Here is a 15,013-nt window from a genome sequence, read left to right on the forward strand (position 1 = left end):
CCGAAAGCACACTCCTGGTGGCACTGAGTTTCTCTTCCCTCTTCCCATCTCCCCACCTCCTCCCCCCCCCTCCCCTCTCCCCTCCCCCCCTCCCCACACGCCCCCCCCTCTCTCTTTTCCCCCCCCCACCCCTCCCTCCCCTCTCAACGGCCCCCTCTCTCTTTTTCCCCCCCCCTCACAACGCCCTCCCCTCCCTTCTCATGCCCCCCCTCTCTTTTTCCCCCCTCCCCCTCTCTTTTTCCCCCCTCCCCACTCTTTTACCCCCTCCCTCTCTTTTATCCCCCCCTCCCCTCTCTTTTCCCCCCCTCCCCTCTCTTCTTCCCCCCCCTCCCCTCTCTTTTCCCCCCCCCTCCCCTCTCATTTCCCCCCCCTCCCTCTCTTTTCCCCCCCCTCCCCTCTCTTTTTCCCCCCCCTCCCCTCTCTTTTCCCCCTCCCTCTCTTTTCCCCCCCCTCCCCTCTCTTTTTCCCCCCCTCCCCTCTCTTTTCCCCCCCCTCCCCTCTCTTTTCCCCCCCCTCCCCTCTCTTTTCCCCCCCTCCCCTCTCTTTTCCCCCCCCTCCCTCTCTTTTCCCCCCCCTCCCCTCTCTTTTCCCCCCCCTCCCCTCTCTTTTCCCCCCTCCCTCTCTTTTCCCCCCCCTCCCCTCTCTTTTTCCCCCCCCCTCCCCTCTCTTTTCCCCCCCTCCCCTCTCTTTTCCCCCCCTCCCCTCTCTTTTCCCCCCCCTCCCCTCTCTTTTCCCCCCCTCCCTCTCTTTTCCCCCCCCTCCCCTCTCTTTTCCCCCCCTCCCCTCTCTTTTCCCCCCCCTCCCCTCTCTTTTTCCCCCCCCTCCCCTCTCTTTTCCCCCCCTCCCCTCTCTTTTTCCCCCCCCTCTCTTTCCCCCCCCTCCCCTCTCTTTTCCCCCCCCTCCCCTCTCTTTTTCCCCCCCCTCCCCTCTCTTTTCCCCCCCCTCCCCTCTCTTTTTCCCCCCCTCCCCTCTCTTTTTCCCCCCTCCTCTCTTCCCCCCCTCCCCTCTCTTTTTCCCCCCCTCCCCTCTCTTTTTCCCCCCCCTCCCCTCTCTTTTTCCCCCCCTCCCCTCTCTTTTCCCCCCCTCCCTCTCTTTTCCCCCCCTCCCCTCTCTTTTCCCCCCCCTCCCCTCTCTTTTCCCCCCCCTCCCCTCTCTTTTTCCCCCCCCCTCCCCTCTCTTTTTCCCCCCCCTCCCTCTCTTTTTCCCCCCCTCCCCTCTCTTTTCCCCCCCCTCCCCTCTCTTTTTCCCCCCCTCCCCTCTCTTTTCCCCCCCTCCCCTCTCTTTTTCCCCCCCCTCCCCTCTCTTTTCCCCCCCTCCCCTCTCTTTTTCCCCCCTCCCCTCTCTTTTCCCCCCTCCCCTCTCTTTTCCCCCCCTCCCCTCTCTTTTCCCCCCCTCCCCTCTCTTTCCCCCCCTCCCCTCTCTTTTCCCCCCCTCCCCTCTCTTTTCCCCCCCCTCCCCTCTCTTTTTCCCCCCCTCCCCTCTCTTTTTCCCCCCCCTCCCCTCTCTTTTTCCCCCCCCTCCCCTCTCTTTTCCCCCCCCTCCCTCTCTTTTCCCCCCTCCCCTCTCTTTTTCCCCCCCTCCCCTCTCTTTTCCCCCCCCTCCCCTCTCTTTTTCCCCCCCTCCCCTCTCTTTTCCCCCCCTCCCCTCTCTTTTCCCCCCCTCCCCTCTCTTTTCCCCCCCTCCCCTCTCTTTTCCCCCCCTCCCCTCTCTTTTCCCCCCCTCCCCTCTCTTTTCCCCCCCCCCTCTCTTTGACCCCCCTCTCTTTTCCCCCCTCTCTTTTCCCCCTCTCTTTCCCCCCCCTCTCTTTTCCCCCCCCCTCTCTTTTCCCCCCCCTCTCTTTTCCCCCCCTCTCTTTTCCCCCCTCTCTTTTCCCCCCCCTCTCTTTCCCCCCCCTCTCTTTTCCCCCCCTCTCTTTTCCCCCCCTCTCTTTTCCCCCCCCTCTCTTTTCCCCCCCCTCTCTTTTCCCCCCCCTCTCTTTTCCCCCCCCTCTCTTTTCCCCCCCCTCTCTTTTCCCCCCCCTCTCTTTTCCCCCCCTCTCTTTTCCCCCCCCTCTCTTTTCCCCCCCCTCTCTTTTCCCCCCCTCTCTTTTCCCCCCCCTCTCTTTTCCCCCCCCTCTCTTTTCCCCCCCCTCTCTTTTCCCCCCCCTCTCTTTTCCCCCCCCTCTCTTTTCCCCCCCCTCTCTTTTCCCCCCCTCTCTTCTCCCCCCCTCTCTTTTCCCCCCCCCTCTCTTTTCCCCCCCCCTCTCTTTCCCCCCCCCTCTCTTTCCCCCCCCCTCTCTTTTCCCCCCCCCTCTCTTTTCCCCCCCCTCTCTTTCCCCCCCCTCTCTTTTCCCCCCCCTCTCTTTCCCCCCCCCTCTCTTTTCCCCCCCCTCTCTTTTCCCCCCCCTCTCTTTTCCCCCCCCTCTCTTTCCCCCCCTCTCTTTTCCCCCCCTCTCTTTTCCCCCCCTCTCTTTCCCCCCCCTCTCTTTCCCCCCCTCTCTTTCCCCCCCCTCTCTTTTCCCCCCCCTCTCTTTTCCCCCCCTCTCTTTCCCCCCCTCTCTTTTCCCCCCCTCTCTTTCCCCCCCCTCTCTTTCCCCCCCCTCTCTTTCCCCCCCCTCTCTTTTCCCCCCCCTCTCTTTCCCCCCCCTCTCTTTTCCCCCCCTCTCTTTCCCCCCCCTCTCTTTTCCCCCCCCTCTCTTTCCCCCCCCCTCTCTTTCCCCCCCCCTCTCTTTCCCCCCCCCTCTCTTTCCCCCCCCCTCTCTTTCCCCCCCCCTCTCTTCCCCCCCCCTCTCTTTTCCCCCCCCTCTCTTTTCCCCCCCTCTCTTTTCCCCCCCTCTCTTTTCCCCCCCTCTCTTTTCCCCCCCTCTCTTTCCCCCCCCTCTCTTTTCCCCCCCCTCTCTTTTCCCCCCCCTCTCTTTTCCCCCCCCTCTCTTTTCCCCCCCCTCTCTTTCCCCCCCCTCTCTTTTCCCCCCCTCTCTTTTCCCCCCCCTCTCTTTTCCCCCCCCTCTCTTTTCCCCCCTCTCTTTTCCCCCCCCTCTCTTTTCCCCCCCCTCTCTTTCTCCCCCCTCTCTTTCTCCCCCCTCTCTTTTCCCCCCCCTCTCTTTCCCCCCCCCTCTCTTTCCCCCCCCCCTCTCTTTCCCCCCCCCTCTCTTTCCCCCCCCCTCTCTTTTCCCCCCCCCTCTCTTTTCCCCCCCCTCTCTTTTTTCCCCCCTCCCCTCTCTCTTTTTCCCCCCCCTCCCCTCTCTCTTTTTTTCCCCCCCCCTCCCCTTTCTCTTTTTTCCCCCCCCCTCCCCTTTCTCTTTTTTCCCCCCCCCTCCCCTTTCTCTTCCCTCCCCCCCCCTCCCCTTTCTCTTCCCTCCCCCCCCCTCCTCTTTCTCTTCCCTCCCCCCCCCTCCTCTTTCTCTTCCCTCCCCCCCCCTCCTCTTTCTCTTCCCTCCCCTTCTTCCTCAATCCCCAGAGTAACAAGGGAAGCTGCAATATGAGCCACTCCTTCCGACAATGAGCTGTCGCTGCTGATCCCCCTACATCATATGAGGAGCTGAGGCTGATTGGCCGAGGCTCAGTCAGAACACTGTGCTGATCGGCTGCTAGGGGTGGAGCTGTAGTGAGGAGCTCTCTGCCTGAGGGTGGCTGCTTTGCGCATTGTTGAGAGTGAAGTGCAGCACAATACTGGCACCAGGCAGGTAGAGTACATGCATACCTGTGAGAGGCAGCTCTCGGGACACCATGTGCTGAAGGTTTCTCATCTTGCATTGATGTATAATACAGGAACTAATCTCTGGTAAATTGTAGGCAGGCGTGGTACTGCAGTGGGGTGTGTTTGAAGTTTGAATCTGATTTGCATCATTGTGTTAGAATCTCTCCTAATTGTTTCTGTCAAGCACTTGTCATGAGATCGCCATGCTTTTCCAGTGTGTGTGTGTATGTGAAGAGAGTTGTTGGCGACAGTATTTGCACTGAGTCTGAGAGAGGAAGAATTGAAGTTGGGATTAATAAGTGTGTGGAAGGGAATCTATTTTAAATCAGGTAAGGATTCTGATGTGTGTGAGTGATACTGATGGAGTGTGTTTTTCACAGTGTCTGGGATCTGGCTATCCTGAATCTCTGTGTTTGTGTATGTACGCTGTGTTTTCAGAGAGAATGGTAGTTCTGGTTGGAGTTTGTGTGTCAGGTTTTGCTTCTGCAAGGTCTGAGTTCCAGTTACTGTATCTGCCTTCAGCCCACACTGGTTTTCTAAGTGGATGATTTGGTTATTCTCCCCGTCTCCTCCTCAACCCTGTGATAAATTCTACATGTTTAACCACAGCTTGCTGCCATCTCTTAACAGCAAAGGCTGATGTGCTTGTTACGGTGCCAGCTGTAAGTGCTCTCGTGCCAAGGTCCAGTCCATGGTGCATGGCGCAGGGGCGATGCACCAAGAACTGTGGCTGCACTGGGAAGGGTATTTCCAGTGTAACTGGGGCTTTGTCCTGCGCAATGTGGAATGGAAACCCATTATAGTGACAAACTGACCCACAGGTTGTGCACTAGGGGCTGTCATTGCGGAGATAATGACACTGTCTGCTGTGATGGTTCAGCTAATCAAGTCGGTGAGTAGATGAATCTTACAGACCAGATACTTGGTCTGAACTGTGCTGATTTAGCTGGTGTTTGTTGGCGAGTCACTGAGAAGACAGCAGGCGTCCTCCTCCTCCTCTTCCACCCCCAGTCTAATGAGGGTGAAATCTCCCCAGGACCTCCATTGTCCAACAGGATAGTGTGCGGTATGTGTACATGTTTCTATTGGTACAGGTGGGAATCGGGGTTGGCTGTGATGTCGCTTGTGGTCAAATTACCAGCAAACACTCACCGCCCCATCTTACATGAAATACTGCCACGTAGGCAAATGGCTGGAGGGAGATGGTATCCAGCTGCGATTCTCCCAACAGCTGTGGGCTCCTTCCGCAGAGGGAAGGAAGGGACAGCTATGAATGGCCTGTGTTCACATCCTGTCTGTATTCAGATTTTTCTCCAATATCAGAGGGCATTCACTGCCCCTGAGCAATTACTGCTTGGGCTATAGAGTGCTGATGAATTCTTGGTGTGTTATTTGTGCATAGTCTTTCTTGAATCTGCTGACCTCTGCTGGGGTGCAGTTCCTGAAGTTGTGGACTCTCACAGGGCGACAGACCCTGAAGATGCTGACTCTCTCACTGGGGTGCAGTTCCTGAAGGTGCTGACCTGTGCGAGGGTACAGGTGAAGAGGGCAGTGCATAGTCGTGGTCCTGCCCTCCCATCACTGTCTCCATGTGAAAATCACTCTAGAGGGTTTTCCCTTCCCTAAACCAGGAGCAGCCCTGACTGGATAATTTGACTTGGGACCTATTGATCTGTACAAGTAGCACACTGTTCAGCCATTGATATGGGTGGAGTGGGTGAACTTGACCAGGACTTTTTCGAATATAGCAAGAGGAGGAGGCCAGTCATCCAGCCCTTTGGCTCCATGTTCTTAAATTTTTGCTAGACAAGGGTATTAATTCATCTCTGATTTGAAATTACTAATTGAGCTAGCATCTACTGTTTTTGTATGGGGGGAAGAGTTCGACAGTTCTATCAGCCTTTGTGTGAAAAAGTGTTTCCTAATACCACCTGAAGTGCTGTAACCTGCAAGGCTATGGAGCAGATGCTGGAAGGTGGGATTCGATTGGGCGGCTAGTTTGTTCGGCTGGCACGGACATGAAGGGCTGAATGACCTCCTTCTGTGCCATAATTTTTCTATGGTTCTAACCTCTCTGCTGAATGACCTGGCTGTGATTGTAAGGTGTGCCTATTGCCCTGGATCCCTGCACCAGCAGGAAAAGTTTCTCTCAATCTACTCTATCAAATGCTTTCAAAATTCTAAAAAACTCAATCAAATCACCCCTAGCCGTCAACATTCTAGGGAATACCAGCTCAGTTTATTTAATCTCTCCTCATAAACTAACCCTTGGAGACCTGGTAACTTTGGCACCTGATAGTCATCTCTGAGACTCCCAGCGACGTTGATTTTTTTTTCTCTCTCCCTTCACTTCTCTGCAGTCTTTCCACGATGCCTGGATCCCTTCCTGCCAATGCTGAGGCCGGCTGGCCCAAGGATGTGGGAATCATTGCCATGGAGATCTACTTCCCATCGCAGTACGTGGAGCAGACAGAACTGGAGAAGTTCGATGGGGTGGACGCAGGCAAGTACACGGTCGGCCTGGGGCAGTCGAGGATGGGCTTCTGCTCCGACCGCGAGGACATCAACTCCCTGTGCCTGACTGCTGTCCACCGGCTACTGGAGAGGAACAACCTTCCGTATGAGAGCATCGGGCGTCTGGAGGTGGGCACAGAGACTATCATCGACAAGTCCAAATCTGTGAAGACTGTACTTATGCAACTGTTTGAAGAGTCTGGGAACACCGACATTGAGGGCATCGACACCACCAATGCCTGCTATGGGGGAACCGCTGCACTCTTCAACTCCGTCAACTGGGTGGAGTCCAGCTCCTGGGATGGTGAGTTTGATCTGCTGCCCCCAGTTCATGAATCTTTCTCCCTCCCTCTCTCTCTTTTCCACCCCCCATGAACTTTCCCAAACATTGGCTTGGATTTGGTAAGGTGTGATTTATTGCTGTGTGAGAGAGTGGGTATCAATTGGCAGCTTTTTGTTTTGGTTCTAACCTACTCTTGTGTTGTCCTTGTCTTTGCAGGGCGCTATGCGCTCGTCGTTGCTGGTGACATCGCTGTCTACGCTACCGGAAGTGCCCGTCCCACGGGTGGCGCCGGTGCCATTGCCATGCTGGTTGGTCCCAATGCACCGCTGGGATTTGAGCGAGGTACGTAAGTGTGGAGAACTTTTTAGTGCAGTGAGTGACAATGACCTGAAACTCGCTACCCGTGAGGGTTGTGGAAGTGGTAACCATCAATGATTTCAAAAGGAAATTAGATGGGCACTTGAAGGAACTAAATTTGCAGGGCTATGGGATTGATCGGGGGAGTGGGACTGACTGGATTACTCCACGGAGACCCGATGGGCCAAATGGCTTCCTCCTATGATGTAAATGACTCTAACTCTTTTGACTTTACTGTCTTGGGGATTGTTAGCCATTTGCTTGGATCAGGAGTGGGCTGCATCCTGTTGATTTCCCCCTCTTCCCCCACCATCCTAATGTGCTGGAATATGAAGATTGGGAGCTGTGCCTTTGCACAACTCAGAAGGAGGCCATTCAGCCCATGATGTCTACTGTGGTTCCCTGCTATTCCCCTGTCTTCTCCCCATAACCTTTTTCAACCCGCCACCCTGCTCTCTCCCCTACCCAATCTGACGCACCCCCCCCCCCCACCCCCCTCCACAGATCCGATGCCCCTCTTGCTCCCAAACCGGATCCCTGGCACGCACTCCCAAACCCAATGCATGTGCACCTGATTTTGCGATCTCAAAATCCATGACTGTGCGGGAAGCTCAGGAATCTGGGCTAGTGCTTGCCATTCCGGTCCCTTTCCCAGATTCCAATTTCATACTGTTGTTTGGATGGAAAGTAGAATTACAAAACTTCCCCTGTCTGTGGTGGGGATATAGCCCCTGAAATAGTTGCCACCAGACTAAGATCATGCACCATTGAGCAGGCAGCTAGTCCAGAGCAGTCAGTATTGGTGAAGCAGTCTCAGAATAGATCCAGTGGGAGACCAAGTTAAAAGGCAGCAATAAACCCTTTCAGGTTTCATGGGGGTCATCTTGTACGGTCAGCGAACGAAACACTGAATGTTCCCCTGCCTTTTGGAGACCCAGGACCCTGTTATTACAGCAGCAATTTTTATTTTGCTCCTCCAGTACAATGTCACTGCCAGCAGGTGGTGATGTTACACTTCAATCTTGTAAACAGCTGCCTCTTCATTTAAAAGTTACTTTAATTTGCATTATCGTGTAATACAAGTTTTTTTTTAAATGCTAGATTTTCGGGTTGTTTTGTGTGTTATTTATTCAGCAGACTGTAGTGTGAGACTGGTGAGTTAGAAAGAAGTTAGTAACACAACATTCAACTTCTTTACTCCATTAAGGAATGAGTATTGGTCTAGGACACCAATGAGAGCTTCCTGCTCTTGGATTAGTTCCATGGAATCTTTTACGTCTGCCTGATAGGGCAGATGTGCCTCGTTTAACATCTCATCTGAAAGACAGTACTTCTGGCAGTGCAGGTGGTGCCTCAGTACTTCAGTGGAGTGTTAACCTAAATTGAGTCTCTGGAGAGGGGCTTGAAGTCTTGGCCCTCTAACTCGGAGGTGAGAGTGCTACCTGCTGAGCTATAACTGGTCATGGTTACTGTAGGCACCTCACTCCCGCCCACCCCAGTTGGATGTGTGTGTGTGGTAGGAAGATTGTTAGCTGTCTTCAATGCTTCAGGTTTGTGAATGTAACGGCTGAGCATATCCTTCACTCATAGGATTGCGGGGAACGCACATGCAGCATGCATATGACTTCTACAAGCCAGACATGGTGTCGGAGTACCCTGTAGTGGATGGGAAGCTCTCAATTCAGTGCTACCTCAGCGCATTAGATCACTGCTACATGTTTTTCTGCAACAAGCACCAGGCACAGAAGCAGAAAGGTAGGTCACTGTGTTCAGCTGCGTGAGATTGGCAAGGTCTTGAAGAACCGACTCATCTCCCCCTACCCTCCTGCTGCATATACACCCTCAGCAGCTGTGGCAGTCTCCTCTTGTTTCACCTCCTTTCCCATGTGACTCTTGTCTTTTTACCTCCCCACAACCCTTAGTGGAAACTGTTTTCAAACTGTTCTAGACCAGCAACCAGTAAAGATAGAGTGTCTTCAATTGTTGAAAATAATTATTCCAGAATTCAGCCACCTAAAACTGAAGGAGGGATATTAATCTCAGGGAATGGAACATTTTCCATTTCAGACACACTCTGTCTGAATCAGTTACTCCTAGGGCTGGTATAGCACGGGTTAGATACAGAGTAAAGCTCCCTCTACACTGTTCTATCAAACGTTCCCAGGACAAGTACAGCATGGGTTAGATAAAGAGTAAATCTCCCTCAACATATATTAACGATTTAGATGTGAATGTAGGGGGCATGATCAAGAATTTTGCAGCCAACACAAAAATTGGTTGTGTGGTTGATAGTGAGAAGGATAGCTGTAGACTGCAGGAAGATGTCAGTGGATTGTTCAGATGGGCAGAAAAGTGGCAAATGGAATTTAACCCAGAGAAGTGTGAGGTGATACATTTGGAGAGGTCAAACAAGGCAAATGAATATACAACAAATAGGAGCATACTGAGTGGTGTCGAGGAAGTGTGGGACCTTGGAATGTATGTCCACAGATCCCTGAAGGGAGCAGAGTGAAGATAGGTCCATAAGGTGGTTAAGAAGGCATATAGAATCCTTTCCTTTATTAGCTGAGGTATAGAATATAAGAGTAGAGAGGTCATGTTGAACCCATTTTTTGTTATTCATGTGGGCATCTCTGGCTAGGCCAACATTTCTTGCCCATTCCTAATTGCACTTGAACTGGTGACCTGCTAGACCATTTCAGAGGGCATTTTAAGAGTCAGCCACATTGCTGACTCACATGTAGGCCAGACCAGGTAAAGATGGTCGATTTCCTTCCCTAAAGGACATTAGTGAACCAGACAAGTGTTTACACCAATTGACAATGGTTTCATGTCACCATTAGACTAGCTTTACAATTCCAGATTTATTAATTGAATTCAAATTTCACCATCTGTTGTGGTGCAATTTGAACCCATGTCCCCAGAGCATTAGCCTGGGTGCTGGATTCCTAGTCCAGTGACATTACCACTACACCACCACCTCCCCTAAAACATTAGTTAGGCCACAACTTGAGTACTGTGTGCAGTTCTGGTCACCTCATTACAGAAAGGATGTAATTGCACTAGAGAGGGTACAGAGGAGATTTATGAGGATGTTGCCAGGACTGGAAAATTGCAGCTATGAGGAGTGATTGGATAGGCTGGGGATGTTCACCTTGGAACAGTGAAAGCTGAGGGGAAATCTGATTGAAATGTACAAAATTGTGAGGGGTCTGGATAGTTTGGATGGGAAGGGCGTATTTAACTTAGCAGAGAGTTCAGTGACTAGGGGGCATAGATTTAAAGTGATTGGTAGAAGGAAGAGGGGAGATGAGGAAAGATTTTTCACCCAGAGGGTAGTGGGGGTCTGGAACTCAGTGCCATAACCTGCAGGGCTACAGACCAAATGCTGGAAAGTGGGATTAGGCTGGGTGGTTCCGTTTTTTTTCCAGCCGGCGCAGACACAGTGGGCCAAGTGGCCTCTTCCTGTGCGTAAACTTTCTATGATTCTATATACTACCAACATTGTCCTGATTTCCCACACTGCTGTGTCACTATCATGCACAGAAACCGCTTTGCTCTGTTTGAGTTTCTAAATCACAGATGCTGGGATGTCAGCAGATGTAGAGTTTCTGTTTAAGACAGAGTGTACACACTATCTCTGTAGGGACACTGCACATACCTCAAACTCTCGAGTAAGGATTGGAGAGCACACATTCTCCAGAGGGGCACTCCCCATAAAATCTACTCCAGAGAGTTGAGGTATGGCGGGCATACTGTCACCCCAGAGGGTCAAAGCACAAGTTGTTTTTATGTTTGGGCCCCACTGAAGCAGGTTTGTGCTGTGCATACTTACACTGACATTATCTTCACAAGTGTAAGATTTGCAGCCTCAGTGAGACTGTGTGTTGGTTGCTGGAAGCCATAGCATGGCATTAAATTATCTCTTTAGAAAGAGAGCTGGGCTGACACCTGGCCAGGGCTGGCATCACATCTTACAAGACATAGGTGCCGTGTCATTGTCAGTGTGATCTCCTGGACTGGTTTTCCTCAGCATGAGGAAGGTCATAAAGGAACTCCCCCCCCCCCCCCCCCCCCCCTCTTCTAATTAGCTGTGGGTTCGCATCTGTTTTTCCACTTCTCCCAAGAGAATGTGATAGTGTGAATGATGGGAACAGGAGTAGGCTACTCTGTCCCTCGAGTCTGTTCTGTTATTTAATTGGATCATGGGTGATCCATGCCTTACAGCTTAGCCTTGTGATATCCCTGCCCAACAACAATCCATCGGTCTCTGTCTTTAAAACTCTTAATTGTTCCCCAGCAACCACAGCTTTTGGGGGGAGCAATTTTCCCTGTAATTTCTGCTGCAATTTACCGTGTGTGAAAATGTATTTCCTGATAGCACCCCTGAACAGCCAAACCTATCAAATCCTTTAAACATTTTAACACTTCGATCAAATTGGAGCCTCAGTTTCTCTACTCAAGGGGAATAGAAATCTAGTCTATGCAACCTGTGCTCAATCCGTGCTGTGCCCCCTCTAAGGCCAGTATATCCTTCCTGAGATGTGATGCCCAGATGTGAGCACAGTACTCCAGATAGGGTCTGACCAAATCTATGCAACCGAAGTGGAACATCATCCCATTTGTAATCCAGCCCTCTTGAGATAAAGGCCAACATTTCATAAGACTTTCTGATTTGTTTTGATGGCTTTACCTGGAAAAACAAGGGAATCCGAATGTATGGGACAAGTTGGTTGGACCAGCTAATCTTTTCCTGTTTGATATTTTTCATATGGAGATCTGACTTTGCTGCAAACCTGGCTGTGATGCACCCCACCCGGGAGCATTTGGTGTTGACACCAGGTGCAAATGAATTCAGTCTTTGCCATGTACCAGTAATCTTGTGCTGGTTGTGTTTCAGAGGGCAGCGATGCTCGGTTTACTCTGCAGGACTTTGACTACATGGTGTTCCATACCCCCTACTGCAAGCTGGTCCAGAAATCCGTAGCCCGACTGCTTCTCAATGATTTTCTACGTGACTCCAACCCCAACACCCAGAGCGGCATCTTCAGCGGCCTCGAGGCCTTCAGGTGAGTGGGCTTGGTACAGATTTGGAGGACAAGACACACCAGTCCTGCCCAGAGCTGTCAGTCTCCATTTGGGAGTAAGTGTCCTGCTGGGTTTGACATGCTCCCTGCTGTGCTTACAGAGATGTGAAGCTGGAGGACACGTACTTCGACAGGGATGTGGAGAAGGCCTTCCTGAAGGCAAGTGCTGACATCTTCAAGCAGAAGACACAACCCTCGCTGATGATCTCCAACCAGAACGGCAACATGTACACACCCTCTGTCTATGGCTGCCTGTCCGCCATCTTAGGCCAGTAAGTACCCTCCTCTGTCCCCCACCCTGTGCTGCAGATTTTAAAATTTATTTCAAGGGATGTGGGCGTCGCTGGCTAGGCCAGCATTTATTGCCCATCCCTAATTGCCCGTGAGAAGGCGGTGGTGAGCTGCCTTCTTGAACCGCTGCAGTCCATGTGGGGTAGGTACACCCACAGTGCTGTGAGGAAGGGAATTCCAAGATTTTGACCCAGCGACAATGAACGAATGGTGATATAGTTCCAAATCAGGATGGTGTGTGGCTTGGAGGCAAACTTGCAGGTGGTGGTGTTCCCATGTATTTGCTGCCCTTGTCCTTGTAGATGGTAGAGATCACGGGTTTGGAAGGTGCTGTTGAAGGAACCTTGGTGAGTTGCAGCCGTGCATCTTGCATATGGTACACACTGCTGCCACTGTGTGTTAGTGGTGGAGGGTGTGAATGTTTAAGGTGGTGGATGGAGTGCCAATCAAATGGATTGATTTGCCCAGATGGTGTCAAGCTTCCTGAGTGTTGTTGGAGCTGCACTTATTCGGGCACGTGGAGAGTATTCCATCATGCTCCTGACTTGAGCCTTGTAGATGGTGGACAGGCTTTGGGGAGTCAGGAGGTGAGTTACTCACTGCAGCATTCCTAGCCTCTGATCTGTTCTTGTAGCCACAGTATTTATGCGGCTGGTCCAGTTCAATTTCTGGTCAATGGTAACCCCCGGATGTTGATAGCGGGGGATTCAGTGATGTTAATGCTATTGAATGTCAAGGGGAGATGGTCATTGTCTGGCACTTGTGTGGCGTGAATGTCCCTGACTCAGGCTGCGCCTGATGACTGACCTTTGCTTGGCAGTATGTAACGGTGATTCGTTATCCTGCAGGCGTTCCGCCCAACAGTTGGCTGGCCAGAGGATTGGCCTGTTCTCTTACGGCTCTGGATTTGCTGCTACCCTGTACTCGCTCCGTGTGACACAGGATGCGACGCCGGGCTCTGCGCTGGATAAGCTGGTGACCAGTCTGTCAGACCTGCAGGTCAGGCTGGATTCCCGTAAGAAAGTGTCACCGGAAGCCTTCGCCACCAGCATGAAGCTGAGGGAGGAGAACCATCACTTGGGTAAGGTCAATGACTGACTGCTTCACTCACACTGAATTACGGTGGGGATTTTTGTTTTAACAAGTGCAGTGAATGTTCTCTCAAACGTTCTCCCTGGTGTCCAGGCCAATATTTATCCCTCAATCAACATCACAAAAAAAGATTATCTGGTCATTATCTCATTGCTGTTTGTGGGAGCTTGCTGTGCGCTCACTTGCTGCCACAGTTTCCTGCATTACAAGAGTGACTACTCCTCACTAGCACTTTGCCGCTATAAAGCATTTTGGGACATCCTGATATTGTAAAATTCGCTGTATAAATACAAGTACCACACTTGGAGTACTGTGCACAGTTCTGGTTTCCATAGAGGCACCGGAGAAAGGTTGACGAGGATCATACCAAACTGTGAGGTTTTACCAGTCAGCAAAGATTGAACAAGCAGGGGCTGTTCAAGGCGTCTTTTTGTCTACCCTATCAAACTCTTTCATAATCTTAGAGAAGGTATTCTACTAATTAGGGGCCATAAATATGATAGTCACTAATACATTCAATTGGGAATTCAGGAGAAACCTCTTTACCCAGAGATTGGTTAGAATGTGGAACTCAGTACCACAGGGAGTGGTTGAGGCTAATAGTATGGGTACATTTAAGGAGAAGCTGGATAAGAACATGCAGCAGAAAGGAATTGATGAACAGCGATGGGAGGAGACTCATTTGGAGCGTTAACACCTGAGCGTTAACAGCAGAGTAGACCAGTTTAGCTGAATGTGCTGTAAATTTATGTGCAATTCTTCCTTGTTGCAGTGTCGCTGCGAGTCCCCTCCCCTCCCTCCCCTGCCTTTGTTGCAGTGTCGCTGCGAGTCCCCTCCCCTCCCTCCCCTGCCCTTGTTGCAGTGTCGCTGCGAGTCCCCTCCCCTCCCTCCCCTGCCCTTGTTGCAGTGTCGCTGCGAGTCCCCTCCCCTCCCTCCCCTGCCCTTGTTGCAGTGTCGCTGCGAGTCCCCTCCCCTCCCCTCTCCTGCCCTTGTTGCAGTGTCGCTGCGATTCCCCTCCCCTCTCCTGCCCTTGTTGCCGTGTCGCTGCGAGTCCCCTCCCCGCCCTCCCCTGCCCTTGTTGCCGTGTCGCTGCGAGTCCCCTCCCCTCCCTCCCCTGCCCTTGTTGCCGTGTCGCTGTGAGTCCCCTCCCCTCTCCCGCACTTGTTGCAGTGTCGCTTAGTCCCCTCCCCCGCCCTTGTTGCAGTGTCGCTGAGTCCCCTCCCCTCCCCCGCCCTTGTTGCAGTGTCGCTGAGTCCCCTCCCCTCCCCCGCCCTTGTTGCAGTGTCGCTGAGTCCCCTCCCCTCCACCGCACTTGTTGCAGTGTCGTTTAGTCCCCTCCCCTGCCCTTGTTGCAGTGTCGCTGAGTCCCCTCCCCTCCCCCGCCCTTGTTGCAGTGTCGCTGAGTCCCCTCCCCTCCCCTGCACTTGTTGCAGTGTCGCTGAGTCCCTTCCCCTCCCCCGCCCTTGTTGCAGTGTCGCTGAGTCCCTTCCCCTCCCCCGCCCTTGTTGCAGTGTCGCTGAGTCCCCTCCCCCGCCCTTGTTGCAGTGTCGCTGCGAGTCCCCTCCCCTCCCCTGCCCTTGTTGCCGTGTCACTGCGAGTCCCCTCCCCTCCCTCCCTCCCCTGCCCTTGTTGCCGTGTTGCTTAGTCCCCTCCCCTCCCCTCCCTCCCCTGCCCTTGTTGCCGTGTCGCTGCGAGTCCCCTCCACTCCCCCGCC

At 52.7% G+C, this 15,013-nt stretch overlaps 1 protein-coding gene across 5 annotated transcripts in view; it reads left to right on the forward strand.

Moving 5' to 3' along the window:
• hmgcs1 (3-hydroxy-3-methylglutaryl-CoA synthase 1 (soluble)) overlaps window positions 1-15,013 on the forward strand; it is a 96,757-nt gene that overhangs the window by 78,906 nt on the left and 2,838 nt on the right. For 3 of the 5 annotated variants that reach the window (XM_068029168.1, XM_068029169.1, XM_068029166.1), the window contains exons 2-7: window positions 6,036-6,493; window positions 6,689-6,814; window positions 8,420-8,584; window positions 11,730-11,898; window positions 12,018-12,188; window positions 13,056-13,288. In XM_068029168.1, the coding sequence (XP_067885269.1) occupies window positions 6,046-6,493; window positions 6,689-6,814; window positions 8,420-8,584; window positions 11,730-11,898; window positions 12,018-12,188; window positions 13,056-13,288 (1,312 nt within the window). In that variant the 5' untranslated portion in view covers window positions 6,036-6,045. The other 2 variants (XM_068029171.1, XM_068029167.1) reach the window with 2 other exon arrangements.

Source organism: Heterodontus francisci, chromosome 4 (genome assembly GCF_036365525.1).
Source record: "Heterodontus francisci isolate sHetFra1 chromosome 4, sHetFra1.hap1, whole genome shotgun sequence".
NCBI classification, from domain to species: domain Eukaryota; kingdom Metazoa; phylum Chordata; class Chondrichthyes; order Heterodontiformes; family Heterodontidae; genus Heterodontus; species Heterodontus francisci.